The sequence below is a fragment of the Neolamprologus brichardi genome, chromosome 22 (genome assembly GCF_056152115.1).
Source record: "Neolamprologus brichardi isolate AB-2024 chromosome 22, ASM5615211v1, whole genome shotgun sequence".
Classification (NCBI taxonomy): domain Eukaryota; kingdom Metazoa; phylum Chordata; class Actinopteri; order Cichliformes; family Cichlidae; genus Neolamprologus; species Neolamprologus brichardi.
Genome location: NC_142124.1, coordinates 18,104,173 through 18,131,332, shown reverse-complemented (window position 1 = coordinate 18,131,332; position 27,160 = coordinate 18,104,173). Strand labels below are relative to the sequence as shown.

The 27,160-nt window shown below is 41.0% G+C and overlaps 3 protein-coding genes and 1 non-coding gene across 5 annotated transcripts; 2 read left to right on the top strand and 2 right to left on the bottom strand.

Moving 5' to 3' along the window:
• Positions 1-124: 124 nt before the first annotated feature.
• Positions 125-9,035, bottom strand: kat2b (K(lysine) acetyltransferase 2B). The gene is made up of 18 exons (XM_006787789.2): positions 8,689-9,035; positions 7,671-7,797; positions 7,431-7,576; positions 7,253-7,339; positions 6,971-7,152; positions 6,689-6,880; positions 6,418-6,521; positions 6,157-6,282; positions 5,285-5,418; positions 4,139-4,347; positions 3,919-4,045; positions 3,711-3,821; positions 3,465-3,608; positions 3,249-3,363; positions 2,295-2,325; positions 2,026-2,089; positions 1,852-1,936; positions 125-1,589 (listed from the first exon to the last, which is right to left on the bottom strand). Exons 1-18 carry the CDS (start codon positions 8,887-8,889, stop codon positions 1,396-1,398), a joined length of 2,379 nt encoding a protein of 792 aa, XP_006787852.1. The 5' UTR covers positions 8,890-9,035; the 3' UTR covers positions 125-1,395.
• A 500-nt stretch (positions 9,036-9,535) lies between these two features.
• Positions 9,536-17,399, bottom strand: rab5aa (RAB5A, member RAS oncogene family, a). Of its 2 annotated transcripts, none has more exons than XM_006787791.3 (6): positions 17,207-17,399; positions 13,765-13,982; positions 13,379-13,530; positions 13,141-13,263; positions 12,576-12,669; positions 9,536-12,151 (listed from the first exon to the last, which is right to left on the bottom strand). In XM_006787791.3, the coding sequence occupies exons 2-6, from the start codon at positions 13,928-13,930 to the stop codon at positions 12,036-12,038; spliced, it is 651 nt and encodes a 216-aa protein (XP_006787854.1). In that variant the 5' UTR covers positions 13,931-13,982; positions 17,207-17,399; the 3' UTR covers positions 9,536-12,035. The 2 variants fall into 2 exon arrangements, with proteins under 2 accessions (XP_006787854.1, XP_006787853.1); XM_006787790.3 differs by having other exon boundaries at positions 13,765-13,985; positions 17,207-17,398.
• Positions 17,400-18,337: 938 nt separating this feature from the next.
• otud6b (OTU deubiquitinase 6B) lies at positions 18,338-23,414 on the top strand. The gene is made up of 8 exons (XM_006787792.3): positions 18,338-18,602; positions 19,753-19,901; positions 20,935-21,036; positions 21,276-21,476; positions 21,966-22,086; positions 22,178-22,239; positions 22,351-22,457; positions 22,770-23,414. Exons 1-8 carry the CDS (start codon positions 18,533-18,535, stop codon positions 22,852-22,854), a joined length of 897 nt encoding a protein of 298 aa, XP_006787855.2. The 5' UTR covers positions 18,338-18,532; the 3' UTR covers positions 22,855-23,414.
• Positions 23,415-23,701: 287 nt separating this feature from the next.
• Positions 23,702-25,783, top strand: LOC118453997 (uncharacterized). Its single transcript, XR_015717111.1, has 4 exons — positions 23,702-23,881; positions 24,015-24,094; positions 24,240-24,312; positions 24,487-25,783. It is a non-coding gene; the product is annotated as an uncharacterized LOC118453997 (transcript).
• The last annotated feature ends 1,377 nt before the right edge of the window (positions 25,784-27,160 follow it).

Below are 27,160 nucleotides of genomic sequence, written 5' to 3'. Positions count from 1 at the left end.
TATAGTCTGGTTCTCATCAAAGCACTGTTTCGTTTTGTTGGGCCTGAGAAGCTCAGCTGTGTTTGCAGCTGAACCCAATTAAGGCTAACAAGGTCTTTGTGTAGGAAAAAGTGCACACACGCAATTAGCCTCACTTCTGTTTTATTCAGTCTATAAAATAGGCTAATGCTATGTCATTAAAACCAACTGTAGAAAGAGCATGAAATTATCTCTCCAGACATTACAAAAGGTTTTTTTTTTTTCTAAAGCTTGAAAAGTACAAACACCTTTTTTACAAAACAGTAAAAGTACATAGTATTGCACAATCTTTTCGTTTATCTCCAAAGTATAAAGTTATCAATCTCCATCTGCCGGACAAAAATAAGAAATAATAAATTAAGAACTTGCCTTAAGTTTCATTCTTCTAAATTACAGCACATAAATAAGAATATACTCTAGATAATTAAATTAGTCCTTAGTCAACAGTGTAATTTCTATGTAAAACAAATTCTAAAGGAAAGGAGATGCTCTCATTCATGTTAACTAATACTTGGAAAAATAAAAGTGCATTTTGATAGTCAAATTGCCCTATGTGGCATGATAAAAGCAAAAGATTGGGGTTTTTTTTTGTTGTCCTTTTTCAGTTCTGGGAAAGAAAATATATGTTATATACACATTTAAAATGTACAGTGGGGTATAAGTGCATTAAAATCTGTACAAATTTAAAGTATGTATTCCTCTTTTGGCAGGATGAACTCTTCACAGACAAACTGACTTCATTAACGTCATGCGTGCTCACAAGAGTAGAGTTTTACAGACAGGAAAACTTGGACTCTCAGTCCCTTTCCTCACAGGTAACACTAATCTACCGCGCATGCGGCAATTCCTCATAACATCTCTACCTGAGTCAACTGAGAGGAGGAGGCAGACACAGAAAAGGCAGTATGAAAACAAAGATTAAGTAAGATGGGTGGTTAATCTCTGATCAGCTGTCATGATACAGTGCTTTCAGCACACAAACAACACCTGCTCTGTTTAATGTTTAACTACTGCTCTTCTTTTCTTTCCATGGGCCTCTGAGACACATGGTCAAATACAAAAACTACAATGCTTTTGTCTGGAAACGGAAACAGTCTTACAGTTCTTAAATGAGGCCTTCCCCTTGTGACCCATCTTTCAGGGTATTCTAAGCTACTGATTTATGGTCTAGGCCAGCAAGCATCAAACATTACAAAAGTGTTCATCCAAGACCCGTTTGCACCTTTTACATTAAGATATGTTTCTGAAACCTATCTACTCCAGAATCAGTAGTCGTGTCCTTTGCTTTGCTTGTCTTTTGCATTGTCTAAAACAACAGTTCATTGTCCCAGGACACCCTCATCCTTGTTCAGGTGAAGACAAATCTCTTCCTCTGGTTTACTTCTCGATTAGGCCCGCCTCTTTGATCTTAGTGTAGAAGAACTTCTCCAGTAGGTTGGCACACTTGTAGTACTCGCTCTCTGGAGGGTTGTATTCACGACAGTTTGTGAAAATTCGCTGCATGTCGGCCATAAAAAGCTTCCGTGTCGTGTAGTACCGGCTCTTTAGACGCTCGCTCATTGTCTTGAGGTCTGTAAAAATGTGAAATTTCAATTATGATACCTTTCAGTGGCTGGATGAGCATGGCATTTAACTAATAAACCCCACTTAGTTCATGCTTTAATGCCAGCTGAATAACAACAGTAAAAGACGTGGACTTTAATAAAAAATAATCTGCTGTCGTACTGCAAAACAATGTACAACTATGCAATGACTAGTGCAGACAATTAGTAATACACAAACTGTAACTCATCTCCTCCCCTTTAAGACAACTGTGCTTGTTAACACACGTACCCATGGGGAAGCGTATGACTTGGTAGTACCCAGGTGCTTCTGTTTTTTTCACAGGCTCCATAAAAGGCCAGGCATTCTGGTGACTCTAAAACACAAAGCAGTCCTTTAAGAAAACTGTTTGTCTGTGTATGTGTGTGTCAGATGTAGACTACATTATACGTGTCTATCCCTCACCTTCACATGTTGGAGGATAGTTTTCAGAGTGCTATACAGTTGATCGGGGTCTTTCAGTTCTTTCCTGAAGAGTGAAAAATGGTAGAAAAAAACGATATAAACTGAGGCTAGCTAAGTGCTATTTCCAGATGTGCATGCGTGTTATTATTGCCTGCAAATTTTTGTCATTAATGAAGGCCAGAGACAATGTCTGACTGTATCATTGTTGACAAAAATGATTAAATATATAATGTGAATACATTAGCCAAATCATTAGTGGAGCATCTTACCCTTTGCCCACAGGCTTCCAGCCAGTTTCACCTGTTGATATAAATAAACTAATATTACACTCATACACCAGAATTGAGTCATTCTCTAGTCACTAGAGGAAAAATAGGTCAGCAACGTCCGTGTAACCACAAAAAAATGCTGGTGGGTGAATGATTGTGCAGTAGTTGGATGACCAATTAGTTACGCAGAGGTTGAGCGTGTTGCACTCTAAACCTGGCAAAAGTCTGCAATGAATTCCCATTTAATTTTAAAAAAGATAGACTCTAAACAACTTGCAGTCAGTCTTTGCAATAGCAGACATGATGCTGACTCAGTCTTATTGCTGATTTCTCACTGTCCTGACACACCAATGTTTCTATAGAGATGTTAGCTGACTGGAAGTGGTTTACAATCTGGTTCCCTTCTTCAAAGCAACCACTTCAAAGGCAGGCACACAGCGAGCTGAGTGCAATAATTTTGGTTGCCCTGCAGTGTCCAACCACTGTTTTTCTTGTGTGACATTGCAAATACTGCTTGTCTTGTTGCCACAAAACAAATTCAAAAAATTCATCATAATTCTTGCATTCACGTGCAGCCTGCTCTAGTCCTTGGCTGGTAGCCATACATACGGAAAATAACCACCCATCCAGATTTCATAGAGAACAGCCTTTAAATCCGAAAAGTATTTGATTAATTAGCTTTTAGTTCTGCTTAACCTGTCACTCCGAGGAAATTAACAAGGTTGGTGGTGATTATAGAGGTAGATGTACGATAAAGCCCATAAAAACCCAGTAGATAATATAACCAATAAATTGGACAGCTTAATTGCACAGGATGTATGTGGTAAGTGGCCTACTTTCCTCAGCATTTAATGCTGTAATGGCAATCATTACTTTTTAATGGCAATAATCTTGTAATGTATCAAGCTACTTTTAAAAGCCAAGGTTACCCAACACTGAAAAAGAATAACATACGTATGCCAGGAATGCTCTCAATGGGAATCTGCCGGACTCCATCCTTAAAACAGGACAGCCCTGGATAGACTTTTCTGATCTGAGCCTGTTTCCTCTCAATCAGCTTCTTGATTATCTGAAGGCAACAAATGAGAAAAAAATCTTAGTTGAGGGGACAGAAAGAAGCATTTAGATCAATAAAATGTTAAAGAGTTCATTTAAAAGTCACCCACACACCTCTTTCTGCTTCTTGATGATGACAGAGAACTCGGTGTAGGGGATGCTGGGGTTGAGCTCACAGCCCATGAGTGTGGCTCCTTCATAATCCTTGATGTAGCCCACATACTTGGACTTGGGAACCTTTATGTCTTTTGAGAAACCCTGATAAGGAGGAAGTAATAATTTATCCTGGAGCTGCCACGCGCTAGCAGTTCTGCCTCTGTTTATTATATTATTGTCACTAATGGCCGTTATTAATGTTACCTGTTTCTTAAAGTACCCAATGGCGTATTCATCAGCGTAAGTGAGAAAATTGAGGATTTCATGCTTTATGTGATATTCTTTCAGGTGGTTCATCAAATGTGTTCCATAACCCTGCAACAACAGTCAGACCAGGAAAGGGTTAGAGCCGGCCATCCAGATATCACTGAATACCCACCAAGCTGAGAAATAAAGCGGGGCACGCTCTCACCTTGACCTGCTCGTTGGAGGTGACGGCACAGAAGACAATCTCTGTGAAGCCTTGCGATGGAAACATCCGGAAGCAGATCCCTCCGATCACTCTGCCGTCTTTGATCAGGGACAGCGTTTTGTGTTTCCTACCAGAAAAAAAGATGAATTTTACAGAGGAAATCTGCTTCTCTATAACCCTCTGAACTTAAGGTGTGACGATGAGGCAGAGTTACACTCACGGATCGAACACCAGCCGCGTGATGTACTCCTTGGGCATGCGGGGAAGCTGATGGGAGAACACGTTCTGAAGGCCGACGAGCCACATCAAGATCCTCTTGTTGGGCTTTTGGTTTAGGGAGTTCCCAATGACGTGGAATTCAATCACGCCCCTGCGCTCCTCCAGGCGGGCGGCTTCGTCACGTGCAGAGTGAGCTGATAGCAGGCTGGTCTGCACAGACAGGAAGGTATCAAATAAATCATGGTCCAAAATTTGCTGTGATGTGCAGAGGACTTGAACATTTTGTGCAGGGACAATTAACCTACGACTAAAAAAAATAAATGAAGTGCTATACAGACATTATGGCAGCTGGGAAGGAGATTAAGACCAATTACCATAAGATCTGACACTGACAGGAAAATGATTAGGCTGGAAGGATGAGAAGATTTACAATTATCTAATGACTTTAATTCTTTTTACTCTTGTTATAAAGTGTCAGCCTGGAAAATCTGATAGAGGCTGTGAGTCTGGATGGTATCTGTGAAGATTACATAACTGCCCTTTGCAAATCTGCAGTGCCTTCTTATTTCTCTTAAAAATCCAAGACTTGAGTCAGATTGAAAAGCATCGCAGGTGATGCCAGTTTCAAAATAAACTAGGAGTAACCCCAAAACAACTGAAGAAGAGAGCACGGGCCATTTCAGTTTGTCTTCACTTGATTTACAGATGTGAGATGTCTTGACTGACAGAAGGGTTTCAAGAAAACAGCTGTGTATCAGAAGCTGGAGTGATATGCGCTGGTGTGTCTTCTCACTTTTACTTTTTGTCACATACAGCAACAGCAGGAGAAGCTGTAAAAAGGGCCGTTATCTTATCCCACTCATAGATGACACCGCGCCGTAGTGATTGGTTCAGATTTCTTATGAAGCTCGCGATTAAGTTTTCGACATGGCAAAGATAACATAACAGGGAGCGTTATACATGAAGAGGAAGTGGAAATCATCAGGCCTCACAAGCACTCGGATACAGTTTCTGACAAACAGCTTATAAGTGGGCTATAATTATAGAAATCATAGAATTTTAGCCCAAATTACTACTTATCATATGAAGATTAAATTCATTTCCAACTAATTGGGCTCCATGCTGTGACTAAACAATAATGGGTTACCTCTGGGATGGCAGCAGGATCAGCGATAGTCGCCATGACTTCATTGATGAGGTCCATGGGGATGTCACCAACCACCCTGGGTCTCTTGTTTTCCTCATGGGAAAGGGGCTCAGAAGGTTTACGCTTTTCTCCTGCTGGGGAGTGTACACAGAGGAAAGCTCTCATTACTCAAGGGGCTTTATGTTGTAAGGTAAAAACAATATTAGAGAAAAAAAACCCAACCCTCTGAGCAAGCACTTGGCAACAGTGGGACAGAAAAACTCCCTTTTAGCAGGAAGAAAGCTCCAACAGAACCAGGCTGTGGGAGAGGAAGCCATCTGTTGTTACTGGCGTTAGAGGGAAAAAGAAGAAAGCAGGTGGAGACAGAAATCCTGGAAACTGGTTCTACAGAATGAGATGTTTGAAAGCTGAAGCCTCTGCCTCCCATTCTACTTTTAAATATCCAAGTTAACAAGTTAACCTGCAGTCTGAGAGCAAAGTGCTCTGTTGGGGTGACATGGTACTGTTGGTATGGTTGGTAAACAAGTGACGGACATCTGAAGTCTACTATCTTCAGTCTTCATTTTAAACCTATATGTACTTTGTTTGTTAGAAGCAGCTCTGGGGTTTACTTCACCTTCATGTGATGATAGATCTTAGAGGCAGCACTTAAAACAGGGTTACATTAAAAGCATAAAAATCTCCAAAACTAGAAACGATCTTAAAGAACGGCTGACTTGAGTAATTTCGCTGTAAAGTAGAAACCGTTCCACTTTTAAATGTGTAAAAGAAAGCTGACTTTACTCAGGTCCACACTTTTTGTTGTTGTACTGTTACGCAATAAGTTGGCTTAACTGAAACCTCATGAGTAATGACAGGTTTGTCAGCAATACCTGGGTTTGGCTCCAGTACAGAAGCTGCCTTCCTGGCAGGACTGACACTGCCGCAGGTGGACGGGTCCACTGACACGGGACTGGTGCTGTAGTACAGCGGCCTGGCCACTGAAGCAGCACTTATAACTACAAAAAAAACACAGAGGAAATTGAATTTATTCAGTCATAGGCTTTAACCTTTTCTTAAAAAAAAACAAACAAGTGTCATCTTGAGAAGCGTTTCGGCGAGGGTGTGGGAGGGCGTGTGGGAGGGCGTGTCACCTGTGTGGATAGGAATCTGCCCTCCCGCTGCCCCTGCCAAGAAGTCTTGGCTCCAGATTGGAGAGTTATGACTGTAAACCTCCTCCTCCAGCATTGACAAGAACCTGAGCAGAGAAATCACAACAACTACTTAACTATATTAAAACAAGCAGTCAACTTTACATTAGTGGCTACGGTCTGGTTTCATACTGAGGATATGAAGCACATCCCAGAGTGTAGCTACTTGAAGGCCTGTGTGGCTAACTGCATGTGAGCCTTCTGTATCTCTTACTTGGGAAAGTGTGTAAGAATGAGTGTGCGTTTCTCAGGAGGGAGCTTGTCCTTCTCCTGTCTGGCCTGCTCCAGCAGCTGTTTCCTCATCACAGTGAAGACAGAACGCAAAAGCGTCCGCCCGAAGATCTGAGTGGTCTCGTAGCGGGGCAGGCTGTCACAGAACTGAGGAACATTGCAGTAGCAGAGCCATCTGGAACAAGCATATCCCATAATTATCTTACAGCTTGTAACTGTACTGGTGCAGGAAAGGCAGGCACAAGATATCTGTCTACTCTGCTACCTAGTGTAGTTGACTTTGTATCCAGCTGCATCGTCATTGGGCACCCTTTGGCGTCTTTGAGAGGGCGTTTCCAGCTGCCAGTAGTTGATCTGGTTGAGAAACATCTTAGCCAGCTCCATAATGGTTTGGCGTTCTTTAGATGGCAGGTGGCTGAATTTGTACTGGACAAAATTGTTCACCCCCTATTTCGGAAACGTGGAGTAAAAGAAAGAACAAATACATCAAAAGTAAGAAAAGATCAGAGGATGAAAGAGTCTGTGCAGTGGAGACTTGTTTCTCTACCTGCTCGATGCTGGGCTTTTCAAATGGCGGACTCTCCTGTGCTTCTAACATTGGTTTACCCATCTGTAGGATGGACTTCCTCAGCAGCTGACAATGGAAAAAGATGGCGTTTGTTTAAAGCGAGTGAGATCTGAAAACTCTACCTTGCTTCAAATCGAGTGTAAAGCAATAAAATTACTTTGAAGAGGGAAAAGTAGACTTGTTTAGTGTCAGCATCCTCCTCTTTGTGAATGCACGTGTACAGATACTCCACATCCAGAACAATACCAAGAAGCCTGTTCATTTCCTCCTCTGAAACATTTTCTAGATGGGTCACATGATCACCTGGAAAGAAGAAATAAGCCAATAAAATTCATCTAGCTTACCCTTCTTGGTATTATTTTCTGATGCAGCTTCTCTGGTGGGCATGCTGACTTACCCAAAGTGTGAGAGCAGCTCCGACAGGGCTCCTGGAGGTTGACTGCGTTGGACTGCTGCTCTGTTTGAGGAGGTGTAGGAGGGGGGTTCTGACTTTTCCAGCCATTACACTTACAGGCTCCTTCAGCCTGCGATAAACAGAGGTTAAATGAATACAAGCAGGCACAAACACGATATTAAAAGCAGCAAATGTGCAATAAATGGGGGCAGATTACACAGAACAATTAAGGAAAACCATTCAACTTGTTAAGCTTTGCTTTTTTATTACATAAATATCTTAAATATCTTAAAAGCAAACTGCGGCTTTTCCAGGCTCTCTCAGGTTAAACGAGAGATGTTATGCCCGACTTTCTACAGTAACAGGGGGCGGGGACATGATCAGCTGAAGGTGCTGTTCTGAGCATGCGCCCTGAAACAACAACAAACTCCGCCCCCGCCAGCAGCTGTCACCCTGTCAAAACAAAGACCCCGTCCCTCTCTGCGGATCATACGCTGCATAAGCCCAATAAACTCCTCTCTGTTTACCCCCCCTGCTATGACGGACGGCACGGGGACTCTGTGAAATTTCCAGTGGAAACACGAGACCGTGCACGACCACACACACGCACACAAACACACACGCGTATCCAGACCTTGTGCACACAGCCAGCTACTCCCCAAACCAGCGTCAAGCCAATGTTTACGTTCACCAACCCCCCACCTTGACAGAAGCAGTAACACTGTAACAGGCTGCAGCTGCAAGGCCCCTGCTGAGAAGTCCAGATGTAAAAAAAAAAAAGCCCCTCCAAAACACTTAATGTGTCAATATTTTTTTTTTTTTTTTTAGTATTACCTCTTTAGTAACTGGTTCATGCATGCAAAAGAAAAAACACAAGAAACTCAAGTGCGGCAATGGCTTCCTTTGCTGTGCTTGCATTTTGAAAACTATTGCAACCAAGCCCAGGAAATGCAGCACACTTTAAGTATGAGCCCCGAAAACTACCCCGCTTTAAAGCCCTGCTTTTGCAGATGTGGCATACTTTGCAGGATGAATACACTCCGAGTTTTTCCAGTTTCTTGGGCCGAGGCGAGGAGCGTAGTTGTGCCTTCTTCACGGCGATACGTGCGGATCCTCTAGCGGCGCCGGAGCCCTCCGTGCCTCCGGCTCCAGGAGCGGCCGGAACCAGGCCCGCGGCTCCGATGGCCGGCGAACCTTGCTGAATCCCAGCGCTGTCGGCCATGATTCCCACCGAAACCCGAAGGGACCGCCAGCCCGGGGAATATTCGCTGCGCCGTCCGCTCTATTCCACAAACGGAGGATCAGACATGGCGCTCATCCTTATTTTCAATTTCTCGCTGTAGGCCCATTTTCCTCCGCTAGGGGACCTTCATGGGATAGGCCAACTCCACAACAATTCAAAGAGGAGAGGTCACAAAATGCAACCATTTATAGCAAAATTTCAAGGTCAAACGTGGTGGGAGCGAAAAAAAAAAAGTGGATCCATACTTTCAGTCAGGCACAGGTGACTTCCAAGACTATACTGAAAAATTACTGAAATTAATAGCAACACCATTTAAAAATATATTTATAGACCCTTAAAAATATTTTCACATCATATCAGTGAACATACGGAAATGTCTTAAGTATGCTCACCCAAACAACTACAATAAAAAAAGGTTAAAGTTCAGGATTGATGATGATTAGAAGCTTTCATCAGTTTCATGATGAGTATGAGGGAAGTAAAAGTATAGGTCATAACATCCAGAGGACAAAACAAACAGATATATAGAGTAGTAGACATAAAAAGTGTAAAAAAAAAGAAAAAAAAAAAAAAAGCTATTGAGGCCCAGAGGAAATAAAGGCACGCACACACGCACACCGCCTGATTACAATAATAAATGATCAAATTTATTTCAGTATTTATTTGGTCATTACATAACAGTACTGTAAAATGCTTGCATTTAAATGTTTCTGGCTGCAAATAAGTGTTCACTGCAAAACAAAACAAAAAAAAATTACAATTTGCATCCTTATTATGTGTTAAATCATCTATTCATAAACCGCCATCGTGCCAGCTGATAGTTGTTTTACTGTTCCTACAATTATCGTCACAATGTTACCGAGATGTAGGAAGACAGACAGAGGAAAGCTCAAAAACTGTGCAGCGTGGTGTCCGACTCCTCTGGTGTTTTACAACCTGTGCCTCTGAAAGCTCACGTCTACTTACAGGAAGGAGTAGGAGGAGGAATAGTTCTGGACAAGGCATAGACAAGAAAAAAATGGAGAACTGTAAAGTAAAGAGATAATCTTAAAAAACAAAACAAAAAATGTTTGGATATATTTTTTATGACAGAAATATACAAGACAGATGACTAAATAAATGCAATTTCATTTTTTTGTTGTTGTTAATAAACACTAGATACATTTATAAAGACCACCACTGATTATAATTTAACCATTTATGTGTGTAAAAAAAAAAAAAAAGACAAAGAAAAAAAGGAACAGCAACAAAACTCCAAACCCAGATTGTAGCTGTTTTTTTTCCCCTTCCTGCTAACTGTACACTTTTTTATGATTATCTAGACAACTCCCTAGCAAGCATTAGTCCTGTCACTGGTAAATTGAAAAAGGTAGACTACACTGCAACACCTTATTTACAGTATATTATTTATATATTTATATTTATATATTTATATATATATATTTATATATCACACTGGCTGAAATCATGACAAGATATATTCATGAGCATCATTAGTGCAAGGCATGAGTAAGACAGACCTGTAAAAAGAGTTATTTACTAAAAGTACTCTATGTGCATGTGTGTGTGTAACAATTAGGGGGGTTGTGTGTCGGTGGGGCAGAGTGTGTGCTTGACAAAGGTGTGGATGATGTGTAACAGACTGTGTGTATGTTCATGTACAGTGATGTTTAGGTCTTACAGGGAATAGGGGAAGGTGGGGAGGGAGACGACAAGTCAGTGGCGTGTGTGTGTTTAGTTGTGGAAATGTGTGTTAAAAAAAAAAAGCCAAAAACAACAAAACACACGGATAAATGCGTGTGAATAAGTCGAAGGATGTAATCTGTCACCAGACAGCAAACCCGGGCCGGGCTTTGTACAGAATGACACACCGCCGTGTCTAAAGCACTTTCTAATCAAGAGAAGATGTCAAACATTTATGATTCCGATATTAATTAAGAAGCAACTTTACATATTGCAACTCCCCACTCACTGCTATCACCTTCGATTTACCCCCAGTGCAAACCCAGCAGTCGAGCAACATTGACACAATGGAAAAAGTAACCGCACAAGAATAAATCGCTGAAAAACAGAAACCCAAGAGACCGCAGTATGACAACAAAGGGGTGGTCTACACAAGGTTTATGGACGGACACATCATGAAGTGGGCAGTTGGTGACACTGACGTGTACCGTAGAGGCCTCTGCGCTGTGTTTGTAGACACAAGGGGATTTGCTGCGCAGCACTGGTCCTTGCAGACAACTCACAGAGTAAATACTGTGAAACATTGCACAATGCCACGAAGGACAGCTAGGAGCAGGCACGGGCCCAGAATGGAGACAAGGTGGTGTGAGAAGCTATGCACTAGTGCTACGTTGGGTTTAATGGAGGGAGTGGGGTTATAAGGACCAACTATTCTCCCCCCCCCCCCTCCCAGCTACGAGATAAAGGGCCCTAGAAACAACAAGAGAGACAGAATCTACAATTTCTCTCTGCCCCCTCCACCTTTCCTCTTTCTGAGATTAACAAGAACACACTCCTCCAACCAACTTTTTCTGCTCTACTGCAGATTAAATGTGTAACTCTTTAACTTTTAGGCCGCCTAAATATGCTAGCATGTGCATCCACAAGTTTGACAAAATTACAGTAAACAATAATCAACAAAGTTATAAAAAATTGAACAAAAACAGAAGACTGGTATTAGAAATGCAATATTAAAGACTTAAGCTATCCCAGAAAAGAGAAGTGATCACTTCCTCCAGATGAAACTCATGTCTACACGGTGTAAAGATGATGACAAAGCGAGGAAGGGTGCTCTAATGTTTCTAATATCTGCTATCACTGATCTATCAATAATACGATAGATGTAACAAGCTCGATGGCAGAAAGTAAGACAAAGTGGTTAGGAGGCTTCCCCGGGTAGCAGCAGAATCATAATGGAGGAAAAGAGGCAGAGCCGCAAAGAAAGATCAGTGTGATGGCAATGAATTTGTTAAAAGTGGACGAGTGGGGTAGCGAGCGCAGGACATATTTTCTTGTTTCAGAGAGTAGGTGACACATTGCATTAGTAACTGCAGTGGCATTTGGGGCATTGACCACATTAGTTACTGCCATACAGGTTGGTAGGGAGGAGGGTGTTCTTCATGTTAGTTACTGCAGCATGGAGCCTTGGCTGGCTGGGCAGCTTCTGTCAGGTCCACTCCCCGGCTGCGCCCAGTGTTTGCTCCTGCAGTCTGAGGCTCATTTTTTGGCAATCTCTTTGCTGGAAGAAATCAAAACAAAAAACAAACAAACAAACAAATAATAAAACGATTTTCAGAAAAGAGAAGCTACAAATGATAAAAAAAAAAAATTAATTAACAAACACATCAATCATGCTAGTCTGACCTTGTCCTCCAGTTAATTTTTAACTTGCATTTTAAGCAGGAACTGAAACCTCTTAGGAATTTGTGATTGTCCAAGCCTAACAGCAGCTTTGTAAACCTTGTGTACTTTTCAGCAGAAGAAAACTGGAGCTACAGTAGAAAGCCAAGGCTAGCAGAGAACATGCAAACTCCACACAGAAGGAGCCCTAAACTGGGCTTCAAGCCATCACCTTCTTGCTACGAGGGAACAGTTCTAACTCTGAATAACAGAAATGTGCAGAAAAACAAATATCTACAAATTGAGTCCTAAAAGTTACCCACCAATGGCCATAAATATCTCATTCACATTCATAGACGTCTTGGCCGATGTCTCCATGAAAAGTAAGCTGTTGTCATCTGCATAGGACTGGGCGTCCTGTTGACACAATGTAAACAAACAATTTTTAATACATCCTCCAACACGCATTTCTTCAGGCATAAGAGAAACACAATTAGAGGATAATTAAAAATGGAAGTCATGGCTCTAGAATGCAGCGTCTGCTAGAAACGTGATCACCCAGCCACCTATTTTCCTCCCCTCATCCAACTCAGTTTTGCGGTGGGGCTGGAGACGGGTTGCCAACCTGTCGCAGGGCTGACAGAGAGGTACAGACAGCCATTCACACCTATGAGCAATTTAGAATCACCAATTAAATAACTGTACTAACTACATGTGCTCGGACTGTGGGAGGAAGCTGGAGTACCCGGAGAAAGACCACACAGACACAGGAAGAACATGCAACCTCCACACAGAAAGGTCACAGAGATATTAGATTAAAAATAATAATAATAATAATTGTAAAATCATGAAAGCCTACGACACAGTCTAAGGTTTGTCTAGACTGACCTGGAAGTCCACAGCTCTTTTGTTAGCCAGGTCAGCTTTGTTTCCTGACAGAGCGATGACTATATTAGGGCTAGCTTGTCGTTGTAGCTCCTTCACCCAGTTCTTGGCCCGTGCAAAGGACTCCTGAAAAAAAAATGAAGACACGGTACCACTTGTCAACATCTAATGCTACTTTCATGTTTTAACTTGCTCTACAAGTGCTCTGGAAGGCCTGGGTCTCAGTCAAGGATGAACGTGCCTCGTTTGTGATGTCGTAGACCACAATGGCAGCTTGTGCTCCTCTGTAATACATTGGTGCCAAACTGTGGTAACGCTCCTGGCCTGCAGTGTCCCAGATTTCAAATTTCACTGTTGTGTCATCAAGACACACTGTTTGGGTTAGGAAGGCCGCTGTGGAGATAGGAAGAGACGAGTCATTTTTGCGTGATCATTAACGACACCAAAACTATATCTTTACGAGGTCATATAAACAAAAGAGCTGATAAATGTGTCAACACAAAAGCATCAGTTTTCTGAATGGGGACTTCTCAGGAAAACAAACTAATAAAACAAACAACAACAACAAAAAAAACAACAGAACTGCCAGGTTGTCAGAAACATCCTGATTTGATGACATGACCTTACCTCCTATTGTGCTTTCCTGGAATTCATGGAACTGGCCCTTGACAAAGCGAAGCACTAAGCTGGACTTCCCCACAGCCGATTCCCCCAACAGCACCAGCTTAAACTGACAGATCTTATTCCCTGCATTTGGTCCATTGGGTCTCGTAGCTCCTCCTCGATTGGCCATGACCTAGTCAGATCCCAGGTGTCCTGTGTGCCGAACCTCACTGTCGGAACTTCTGCTGCAGGAAGCACGAGAACAAACATGTTCACAGAGTAAAAACAGATATTAAATTCTAAGAGATTTGTAATTCCTTTTCTCTTACAATGCAGTTTAACAAGTCACAACAGGAACGGAACAGTTATTTTTGTATAGATTACAGTCTGACATTTAAGACAAATGAGCATTACTCATATGTTAAAATCATGCAACAAATTTGTAAATATAAGATCAGCTTCCTCTGAAAATCATTATAAAATTACAAATCTTATGAAAACTAGAATCAGACTAATGAATAGGCTACTAGAAAAAAGTAACTAAATTAGGCAATCTTTTGACATTTTGACTGGGACATAAAAGTTAATGAAAGTTCCTCAGAGAAGACTACATACAAAAAAATGATACATCTCTTACTCATACTTGCACACATCAAAGTCAAGCATGCACCCACTGGTATCACTTCAATTTGTTGTGAATTAAGAAGGTTTTCACACACACAGTGTTTCAAAGAAACAGGTGGTTTTCACACTGCAGTTTAGGCAACATGAAGAATTGATTAATAAATTCAAATATAATTCATATACAGTGCATTGAAAATGATAGCCTGTATCAATTAGCTATCTTTTTTTATCTGCAAATTATGGCTGTAAATGCAATTTTATAACGCTAATAACTGAATTATTCTGTGAACATTTCAAGTCAGTAATAATAACATGCGAGCAGTTCAAACACACAAAGGCCTGCTCTGAATGCATGCGCGATTTTTGACAGGGGATGCAGAAATTTCAGACACTTCTTCATGAATGTAACTTACAGTAACACCAGGAAGAGGAAGCCTTGTCATGAACTACAACAGTGATTCATGGCAAACTCGAAAGAGAGCCGGGGAAAGACCCACCCACATTACACAAGTATGGTACAACTGCGAGAACCATTGCATGCATGCATACCATGCGTGCATGTAGTGCTTACTAACTTATTTGGGAATGAACAGCTCAGAATTTCTAGAAAACACAGACGGCTGTTGTAAGGAGATAATCACGGCTTATGTCTGACCTTACAGGGTGAATTTAGTGGAATCTTGTGGCTGACCAAAAACTGGCCTTTCGCCTCGCATCAAACTCACATATATGGTGCAGTGCAATAAAGCACAAAGCAACCTTTGTTAACCACACAAGTCACACTCTGTTGAGGAGAGGCATTAATCTGTGGTGGCTGTAGCCTCAATGGCAGTTTATGAAGATGTTGTACTGAATTATAGTATACTGTAAGGTAGCAGTACATAATAGCATACGACACATTTGAGTGGCTGTGGCTTGAAAGGTTGATGGACAGATTTCCCGGCTACTCTAGTCTGCATGCTTGAGTATCCTTGGGGAAAGCACTGAACCCTGAGTTGCCTGCAATCCATGCATTGTGAGTTAGAGTGCATGCAAATGATAGAAAAGGTGCTAAGGTAAAGAAGAAAAAAAAAAAGCACTTGTATGCATTTATGTGTGATGGGATGAACGAGTAGTAGTAGCTGTGACTGCTCCAAGTAGAAAAGTGCTACTTAATTATATAAGTTAAGAGTTAACATATGCTTATAATCTGCGAGATAACTAAGAGGATACAGCTATGAATGTACTCTGAACAAAATTGCAAAAACAGGCAAGTCAGTCTATAAAGTAACTGTGCCAGGGCTGCTTAAGTGCAAATGCAACAGAGAAAATAAAAAAATGTCGGCAATTACAAATGTGCGATTCACTTTTTATCTCCATATTTTTGCCTCCAAATCACTGACATCATCACCCTAACTTCTTCTTCCATGTCCCCTTCTTGCCTAAAAACTACAGTCGACTGGGACTTTGTGGTTATTGCCCCTAAGCTCATGGGGACTGGTTCAACAACTGATGATTTTAGATCAGCTCTAATGACATACCTGTTTTAGCTGCTTTTAGTTTAGCCTCAGGTTCCTCAGTGTTTGGTCAAACACACTGTAAATTTTTTGTACTACTGTTTTACTTGACTGTTTAGCATTGGTAGAATGCAGCTGTTTTCTGATTTCTTTTCTTAAATATTATATGTTCCCTGTTTATGTAAGCTCCATGTTTGTAATTGGGTTCTTGAGACGTGGATTACAAAATGAGTGTGCCTGTATAGCACTTATGGTCAACTCGAGTCATTTCAAAATGAGCTCTATAAATAGCATTTACTTTTTTTCACACACATTATAAACCTGTGCGTCACTAGCCCACGTCTGTGGCAAACCGTTCTTACTTGTGTCGCAACACTAAAGGCTGAAGGCATTCATATACCAGAGTTTATTAAGGTAAAGATAACAGCCACCAGATTTCTGGGTGTATTTCAAATAAAGAGCTTTGGGGAAACGAGTCAATAAATTGACCGGCGAGGTCATGCCAAAACATTTCAACCTTATCTCAATCGACTTATCCTTGAGACGAAGTCTTGAAGACGCGCAGCAAGAAAACAAACAAGCTCCAGGAACTGGAATGAGAACAGTGACTGTATTTACCCACACTCATGACACGATTTGTCAACAAACGCTGCGCATTGCATGACTACGACGCGCACATTTGGCTTTAACCCTCGTTAGTTAGTTGACTATAAACACACTCGCTCGGTGTTAGCAGTGGCTATAGGTCTGTTTTGATGTTAGAGGGGGCCGCCATTTTCCCCAAAGTGTTTTTGTTCTCTAGCTTGTTAGCGTTTATGCTGTTAGCAAAGCTTAGCATTCCTAGCTGTCTGGTGTCATTAGTCTCCCGACTGCTGTAAGGACATAAAAACAACACGACAGCTATCTGCATAAAACTAACGCCATTGTTTTTTTTCTTTCGAATTGAAACCCTGATTGCCGGTGCTGTTTAGCTAATATTGATTCAAGGGGAATAGCTGAGCCCCTCAATTAACAAACACTAACGTTAGCTTGCTGTCACTGTTAGCATTACACCCACTGAACCCAGTCCACCTATTAGCAAAGTCACTGTAAGCCTGCCATGCTACCTGCTATACCAGACATTATAAGCTATTTGCTATTGGTATACAAGAGAACAAGCGGACTCGACAGGACAAAGGCCCGCATTACTGCATCCCCCATGCCACCAAACACCATCGACATTAGCTGCACATAGCTAGCGACATAGCTAGCTAACGAAGTCACCGATGACAACTAAACAAACGGCGGCGTCATGTCACCGAGCCAGCTGCAAACCACAACTCGTAGATTCGTGACAAGTACGTTACCTGAGAGCCAGGCGATGTACAACTTTAAATAGCACCGCTGCAGTTCGCACACAGAACCTGGGACACTGTGATGAGCTGGTGTCAGGGGAGGGGGGGACCGAGAAAACAATTTCAACAATCCTGTCACGTCTCCTCCTTTCTTTCTTCTCGCAACTTCCCCTTAGAACCAAAACACAAACAAGCTCTTCCGCTCCCCGTGCCACGTCACACGACACGCCCGCTAACAGGCAGACGGTGTATATAAAATTTGATTGACCGTATATTATGATCTGCCCTCCAGGATCAGCTCTCGATATCTGTTTTTAATGAGATACAAATAAAATCAGACATTAATAATAATAATAAAAATTATAATTCCATGCGTATTTGATCATACTGGATAATTTAACAAAAGGAAATCAGGCACAGCTGATATTTAGATAGATAGACAAGGTACAATATAGATACCTTTTTCTATGGGAATCTTGGGTTAAAGATGACCTTGTCACGAGGACAAAGGCATTTTAATAGACACATACACTTTTTCCCCTTTAATTTGAAATTAATATTTACAGACAAGTATTGTTATACCCTTTTGAAAAGAAGCATGCAATCTATTTTAAACCCACTGGATCTTCTTGGCGTTTCTTCTTCTTTCATCTGCTCCCTTTAGTAGATCATCTGCCTCCATCTCACCCTACTTCTAGCATCCTCCTCTGTCACAAAGGCCCTCTGTATTCACTCCTTCACTGCATCCACAAATGTCCTTTCAGGTCTTCCTCTTCTCCTCCCTCCCGGTAGGTCCACCTTCAACATCCTTTGTTCAGTATAACCACTAACCCTCATATTCAAAATATTTGTTTTCTTTCTCATGTCTCAGAGGGTTATTGTTATTCCCCAGGCTGCAAACCAGTGATAAAGATCTAAAAACAAGATACGAAGAAAGAGGAAACACTTTTTCCTGTCCACTCTTAGATAAAGATTAGATTAAATGAACAAGACGTGTCTAGAAAATATATTTATTTAAAATATATTTAATAAAAATGTATTAAAATAAAGAACGTAGTCCCGAGACAGCCTGGAAATGTAGTACACAACATACCGAGAGGTGGCGGTATAGAGACAATCTCGGAGTTTATCTTTGACGAAGAAGAAGAAGCCCCACCCTCTCTTCCGGATAAGGCCATATCAGCACGTTTTATTTATCGTTCACTGTATTTGTGTGCTTTTATCTTGTGCTAATGATGAGCTACATTTTATAACAAGTCATTAATAACACATATGGTAGTCAGGTTCATGTACCTCGTAAGCACTGTCAGTGGTTGACCTTAACAGCAGCATCCAGTCATGGAGGAGGTGGAGACACCAGAGGAGCTCCTGGCAAAGCAGCACCGCAAGGAGAAGAAGGATCTGCAGGGTAGCTACTTTTAACAGTGCTCTTTTGTTTTGTGGGCTAACATTTCAGCCTTTGCTGGTAGCTAGTTAGCGTGCCCGTGTGTTGTTTATGTGTCGGAGTGTTTAGTCTCACTTGAGCCGCTATTAAATGACCAGCAAGTAAATAAATAATGGTCACCGCAGACGTTTCTGTGGTTACTATTGTGAGGCAACTGCCAGCCTTATCGCGTAGTTTGTTTTGCTTTTAGAGTAAAACAAACTACGCGTAATAAAGTAATAAACCTTTTTAGAGTAATAAACCTATCCCAACAGTGATCTGTTGGGAGAAACTCATAAGGATTTGATGACTTTAGCCCAGGGGGTGTCCAACATAAGGCACGAGGGCCGGATTCGGTCTGACAAACACACCAATCCGGCCCATTGGATGGCTTTGGAAAATGTGATCTGTATTTTAATAAGCTTTATAGTTTTTCCGAATGAAAAAGATCTTCACCGTGGTATTTCATACTACACCCAAGTTATTAGGTAATAGATAAGTAATTACACAACAGAAAAGAAATAAAAATAGAATTTCGTCAATTAACAAAGCTTTCTGTTTTATAAGTACAGGCTTGCAAGTTAGCCTCCAGAAATGCTTTTGTAATTTTACACCTTTGTTTCCTACGGTTTAAACCCAAAGAGTCATTTTGAATGATTTCTTTCATGTGCTACTGCAGTATTTCTTTATCATGTAGAAAAACTGAGATATTTTTTGAAATTGCACTTCTTTGTCTTATTTTTATATGTCTCAAGGATTAAATTTGTGGTTTAACTGCTTTACACTGGCTGAAAGAAGGTGTTTCACTGGTCTGGCTCACTTGCTATGAAAGTTGGCTGTATGTAGCTCATGATGTAAAATGAGTTGCTGCTTTAGCTGACCACTGATATCAAAACATTTCAAAAAATAATTAATAATGTCTGATAATGTAAAATCAGCTGTTTGTGCAGTTGGTGTAGACAGGTGCAGAAACATTTTAATCCTTTTTTAGGAGCATTAGTGCTATCTATGACAGTGTATCCTTCACTATGTTGGCAGTTATGTGCATGTATAACTTTTCTAACCAGTATGCAGCATCATCTGTATTGTTGTGTTGTGCTGTTTTGTTTGATGGTCTGCTTTGTGTCATTTTCAGCTAAAGTCCAGGGCATGAAAAATGCAGTCCCCAAAAATGACAAGAAGAGGAGGAAACAGATGACAGAGGAGATCTCCAAACTTGAGGCTGACCTCAGTCAGAAACACGAGGAGGAATTGAGGCAGCTCAAAGCAACAGCTGACACAAAGGTGACTTATTATGTTTAGATGGTCGATAAATCGGGTAGAGTTTGATTAGTAATTAATGTAGAAGCACTCTTTCATAATGGGGTAACAAGTGTAAGATGGAAAGGGAAAGAACACAGCTGTTAAAAGGTTTTTGTATGTGTTCAGTGTACATTCAGTATGTAAATGATTCTAGTCTTTGTGCTGTATCAGCTGCAGTTTACAATAGGGCTGGGTATCGTCACTGATTTCTAGAATCGATTCGATTCCGATTCACAAGGTCCGGAATCGATTCGATCCACGATTCGATTCAATTCGATTTAAATCTGGGAAGTTTTGCCTCAGACAGTCTGAAATATTATAATTCAGATCAGTACATTTACATATTTTTGTATCTATAAAAAGGAAGCTGACACTCGCAAGACTTTATCAAAGGTGTAAGCATCACAGCAGATGCCTTTGTGTCAAAGTAGCTGAAGATAAAACACAGAAAAACATGAAGGTGGTTTTCCTGGCCTGGGATTTTATAAAAATATTCTGCAGTACATCAAAAACGAAAGAAAACCATTAATCAACATATGACAGCGGTTTTATTAGAGACACGGCTAAGCGTTTTGCATTTTGCATAATTTTAAAAAGTTTACAAGTTTACAGTTTACAGCCTATTGAACAGCAGAAATGAGGCTTTCTTTTCAGAAGTAAGTAAAAGGAAAAAAAAACAGCGGCCGACAGCGCTGTAAACAACGGTAGACTTGTCTCACTGATCTCACTGATTCTGATCTGCGGGTCCACGCTTTGTTTTTACGTCGTTGTGCAGAATCCGTGTACCTGCTCTCATTTACTGTTTTAGCTGTTTGGTGGTTGTTGAAATTGTGTGAGGTTTAACCTGAGATTCTGGCGTTTTGGGCAAAATAAATTAATATTAAAAAATCGATTCAGGATTTTAATGAATCGATATCACGTTATCCAAGCCAGAATCGATTTTAATCGATAAATCGATTATCAAAACCCACCCCTAGTTTACAACATAACCATTTCTCTCTTTACTCAATATTAGAAGGTGGAAGAGGTCATAAATGGAGTGGAGAATGTAAAGGTGGAAGATGGAGAACAAGAGGAGGCGAAACAGCCGCGAGTAACCAAAGCCCAGAAGAGAAGGGTGAGATGCAACTTTAAAGACTTGTGTGCTGTCGAACCTTTATGCATTTAAATTTTAGGTTTTCCTGAAGAAGAACTCTTAGAACTCATAGTCAGTCGTCCTTGTTTACCACAGTTCACAGTCATGATGTCTCTGCTTTAGAGAGGTCTCTGATGATCAGTTCTGCCTGCTAGATATAAGTTGGAGTCTAATAAATCACCCGTATTTACCTGATTTGACTTTTAAATGATTTTGTATAGGACAAAAAGGCTGCACAGGAGAAGGAGAGGGAGATCAGGATAGCAGAGGCTGAGGTACAGAACCTGCAGGGTGTGAGACATCAGGAGGGTTTAAAGCTGGTCCAAAAACTCGCCCAGCAAAAGCTTCAGATCAAGGAGATCTCCTCTGATGGCCACTGCATGTACCGTGCTATTGAAGATCAGCTGACACGGCGATCAAAGGTACATGTTGCTATAGAGGCATCTTCTGCAACATGTCTTTTGTCCTGTCTTCCTTCTCTCACCCAACTGGTCATGGCAGATGGTCGCCCTTCCCGAGCCCTGACCCTCTAAGGTCTGGAGGTTTCTTCCTGTTAAAATGTAATTTTTCCTTCCCACTGTCGCCAAAGTGCTTGCTCAAAGGGAGTCATATGATTGTTGGGTTCTTCTCTGTATGAGTTATTGTAGGGTCCACCTTACAATATCAATTGTCTTGAGGCGACTGTTGTTGTGATTTGGTGCTGTATAAACAAAATTGAATTTAATAATAACTGTAGCTGTAGTTTATATACTGAGTCAGGAATTACATAAGAAATTGAGCATTGCTGACAATCTTTGACACCTTCTGTGTTTGGAGTCTGTACAGCTTGTCATACAGAAAATGACTCAATGAGAAACTGTCAAGTTTAGACACACAGAACACATTTTCTACTGCATTCTGTTCTGTTTTAGCTCCAATTACCCACAAGTGTGAAGGAACTGCGATCCCGCACTGCCGAGCACATGAGAGGCCATCCTGACGACTTCCTGCCTTTCCTCACCAACCCAAGCACAGGTGACATGTACACAACAGGTGAGACCATCTGTGTTTTTGGTAATGAAAGTAAAACTTTCACTGCTATATTTGTTAATATTCAATTGACATGTTTGTCTTTTGCTTCCAGATGAGTTTGAGAAATACTGCAGTGATGTGGAGCACACATCAGCTTGGGGTGGACAACTGGAAGTGAGTTCCTCCTTAACTGTCATATACTGTACTATACACAGTGAAGTATTTTGTTGTACTTTTCAATTCATTTTAATAATGTATTTTTTTTTAATTTTTCAAATTTTGCAGCTTCGAGCTTTGACGCAAGTTCTTCATTTGCCGATCGAGGTGATCCAGGCGGACTCTCCTACCATAAAAATTGGGGAGGAATATGACGGCGAACTCATCACACTTGTGTAAGAATGTTTCCAAATGTGTTTTTTGCTCAGAGTTCAACACTATCACTAAAAATGTGCAGATGAATGTAGTTGTAGTAAACATTTAAACATTTTAAATTCGCAATCACAAATTTACAAACACATTTTCACTACTGCCAGTCTAAATCCAGTCTGTAATATCCAATCAATAATATTCCTAATACATGATATGGTCATTCACATGTGACTGTTTGGATTTTCATGTAACTGCATGTCAAAGCTAGGAAACTGATATACTGCGTTATGTTTTCCCCCTATACAATAACCTTTTCTCTGTCTCTTTGCTTGTAGCTATATGCGGCACGCTTATGGTCTAGGAGAGCACTACAATTCTGTGGAACAGCTAAAGGACCCAGTCAATGCTGAGGACAGCTGAGAGAGAGTTAACATAAGCCTGTTGGCGTAATGCAGAGAGTGTTCAAACTTCTAACACAAAGCACCCTAAAATAGGACATATTTGAAGGGAGACCCCTGGTCAAGCGAGACATTGCTGAGCTCAACAGAGAATGCTTCTGTTTTCACATCGGTTAAATGTCTGTGTTGGAGTCAGATACGGAGAGTGAAACCTAAATGAATACATAACTTTTAATGTATAAACGATAACATTGTGTTAATGATGATGATAATAATAAAAAAAACACAATTGAACAGAAGTTGATGTGTGAAAAGATTTTACATGGGTCACCCCCGGCTAATCCTAATGATTACAGGGTTACCTTTTAGCTCATTTTTAGAGGCATCGCTGAATCTTTTTTTTTTTTTTTTAAGAAAAAAAAAATACAGTTCCACTCATGCAGTTGAGGATTCAGGAGCTGCTTATCATGTGTGACTACCAACCAAATGTGGACAACGAGTGGTTGTTTTTAGTGTTGTTTGGCTGAAATGAGCTGTTAAACGTGTAAATGATACCAAGTTACATAAATGCATACAATACCACGAGTGTGTGTGTGTCACAGCTTTATTCTGAATGTTTCTAATGAGCATCCTTGTATTCCTCATAGGCACCACAATTTATATACCATGCATTAAAAATGAAAAACCCTCACTGTCATGGTAAAACTGGCCATTATAGTCAATCCACCCATATTTAACAGTTTAATATCCAGCTGTGTCCACCAGAGGTCGCAGCTGCTCCGGATCAGATCTTTGACTTGTCAAAGAGCGTGCTGTTGCCACGGTAACTCCACAGAACGTTACGATAGGCGTAAATGGCTAAAAGGGAATCGGCGGCTAGAAAGTGGGTGATAAGGGTTTTATATGCCGGAGCAACCTCTTTAAATTTAAGCTCGACGCACATAAAGAAAGTTCCCAAGTGCGTTTCCAGACTCACAAACCTGTCAGTCCTCCTGTTAAACAACAACTCCATCACAGGCCTTCCCACTGAGCTGCTCTCCTTACATCAAGTGAGTCTTCTCGCTTCGTTTGTTTGCTCGCAACTTATCTATTTGCTGGAAATTTGCCAATGTGCCACTTGAAATGTTTTACACATCACGCAGATTTGTGATTAAATACTTTTCCTCCTGCAACGCCCGAAAGCTGGCTGAGCTGAATTTAGGAAATAATGCCTTGAAGGAGTTTCCCGCTGTTCTGGGCCATCTGGAGTCCTTGAAAAAGCGGTACCTGTTCAGAAACCAAATTACTGTAGTGCCACCTGATGTGATAGGTAGGCTCTTACTGGTTTTGTATGATTAACACAAAGCTCCAGTCATCTGCGTGTGTGTGTGTGTGTGTGTGTGTCTGTGCAATATTCATGTTTTACAGGTGGCTTCAAGAACCTTGTTGTCCTCAATCTGAACCACAACCAGATTCAAAGACTTCCGCCAGGGATTATAAGGTGCATTAATGGTGCCTCGGTGTGCAAAATGACTCCCTATACCTGCAATTATAGGTTCTGAAGTCAACAAATCATTTAATGACAGTTTAATTCTGATACACATGTGCACACAGTGTGAAAATGCTGCATGTAACCCCCCCCCCTCTCAAATTCAGGTCTGTTTCTTCTTTTTAGCTTGACTATGCTTGAATACCTCAGCTTGCTGGACAATAAGCTGGAGGAAGTTCCTGCAGAGCTTGGTCATCTCACTCGCTTATCTGAGATAAACCTAAACTTCAACAAGCTGTCCCGGCTTCCTCGGCAGCTGTACCAGTGCAAAGAGCTGACAAAGCTGTATATGCAGCCAGAAACTACTTGACCAGCCTACCAGAGGAGGGTTCTCATAAAATCCCACACCAGTTGCCTGTTGAGTTTTCCACGTTTTTTCTTTTCTTTTCTTTTCTTTTCTTTTCTTTTCTTTTCTTTTCTTTTCTTTTCTTTTCTTTTCTTGTTTTAGTCAACAAATATCAAGAGTTTCAGAAAAATCAGTAATTTGATTGGCCACTCACACAATCTAAATTTCCCTGAAGTTAATTTTTGACTGAAAATAGTGTTCCTATATTGATAAGGTAGCTTTTAAGATATTTGTGTCAAGCTGTATCTCTGCTTCTACTTTTGTACTGTGAAATAATTTGGCCGTTTAATGCTGGCTTTGTTCCCATATCACTGTTTCCTTTTGTACCAGTAGGAAGTGGTTGTTAGGTTTGTATTGCGGGAGGACAGGAACAGGTTCTCTCTAATCCATGTGATGCTTCCCCACTATCCAAATCTAAAGACGTCTGCTGGATACCGCCAATTCTTGTGCGGTCTGCTGCAGCCCCTTCCTCACCACCTGGCTGCATTGTGTGCATTTTGTAAATCTAAAGAAGGTGAATCCATTGTTTTTTCCCTATTCTAGTTGTATAATTTAAACAACATAATTCTGTGACACCTGCTAAAGCAGATATGACTACATTAGTATGCTATACGGCTGAAAAATGCTACATACATAATGACTGAAGTAGGTAAATGAGCTCTGTTGCCTTTGTGTTACAGGACATGAAAATGAGGAGTATGCTCACTATTCTAGTGCATGCCCTTCTCTGTTCATACAGGTGCTTTAACACAGAAGGACACGCCTACTTTGGTGTTGCTACAAGATAAATACAAGTTTATTTAAAGATACAGTCTTCTTTTTCATCTCACACATTTTTTTCACCTCTTAAACTGAAGGCACAAAACGTTTCAATACATATCAAAGTGATGTGTGTAGGTCTGGAAGCATACATGGATTCATTGCTCGGTGATTTTGTCCTTTAAATTTATTTGACATTTCACTCTGTATCCACTAGATGGCAGCAAATGAACATTGATAGGACCCTCGTTTCAATGGGGCTCTAAAATGCAGGCTTTATGCCAGCTACAACGATGTAAAATCCTTGAAAACAGATAAAACAACACAATTAAAAAAACTTTATTTACAAATACTTGAACATAAAATCTTTGTAAGAGAATACCTGTCACACCTGTTTTTTCTCAGTAAAGAGATAATTCTGTGGAGTCCTTCACTGGGTTTAACCCGCGCAAAATCTATATGAAGACCCGTTTACATTTAGCAATGGAATATTTTATTTTTCTGTCTGTGTCCACCTTGGCACATCCTTTTCCCATGTCAGCACTGATCACACTGCACAGCTATAGCTGCCCCATCTCTATCGGCTTCTACAGAAAGTGGCATCTGTTCCAACCTGCCAGACAAGAGAAAGATAGAGAGAGGGAGGGAGGGCTAGAGAGAACTTCATTTCTAGCAAATTAATTTCCCATCCACGCCTCCAGAGCTTACTAGCTCGTTCGCTAGCTGCTGCGGCCGCTGCTGCGTGTGTCTGCTGAGTCGGAGCCTCATGCATAATGCATCAGGTTTAATTGCAAACCCAGAAACTAATGACTTTGGACTGGTTAACAGCAGGGGAGCCATACATCTCGAGCAAACTGAATGAAAAATCAGCTCAGAGGAGAGAAAAAAAGGAGCCTAGCCCCTAATTGATGAATAATTGAAGCGGCGAGCTACAGGGCATAATTGTGACATTTTGTTTCAATCAATTTCCAAGTGGTGTGGGCGAAAGTGCACTTAAAGGAAAAAAGCAATGACAATGAATGAGAATGAAAGGGAGAGATGGAGAGCGCGGACGGTGATGGAAATGGACGTTGTGTCTTCAGTCATTGTTACGACATTTGCTGGAGCAAAAAGGCAGGACTGGACCAAACGCTTTTATCTCTCTCCCTCTCTCTCTTTATAGGTTTATCTGTCAGACCCCTGCTTCGCTGTAGTTGGGTTGCTTTTAAAAAAATCTCAGCTAATGGATCCGTATTCTTGAGTCATTTTCACGTACCACATCCATTTTAAAAAGAAAGAAAGAAATGTGAAGTTGCTCGAGTGGACATGCTTTTATTTGCTTTTTCAGTCAACCTAATTAGTTTATTGGGAGAGTACGAGGGCCAGGTCACAGAACTGAACACCACGCGACTCAGTCTTGAACTATCACGTGAGGCCACAACGCCTCGTGATTTTATAACTGTGACTTTATTACTGCACACGGGTACTGTGATCTCAGCTACACTTACATGTAAAATGAAAACTCAGAGAGAAAGTTAGGTGCAGCACAGGGTCTTTTACTTTTTCTCTCCCACAGCGCACTGCTGCCCTCTGTCGCTCTCTGAAGCCTTACTGACCGCTCGACCAGTGGGCGCCCTTTTTTCCAGGAGACACTGCTACTACATTATGGAGCTAGTATTAGGTTAGGGCTACGAAACGAAAACTATTGACCAGCTT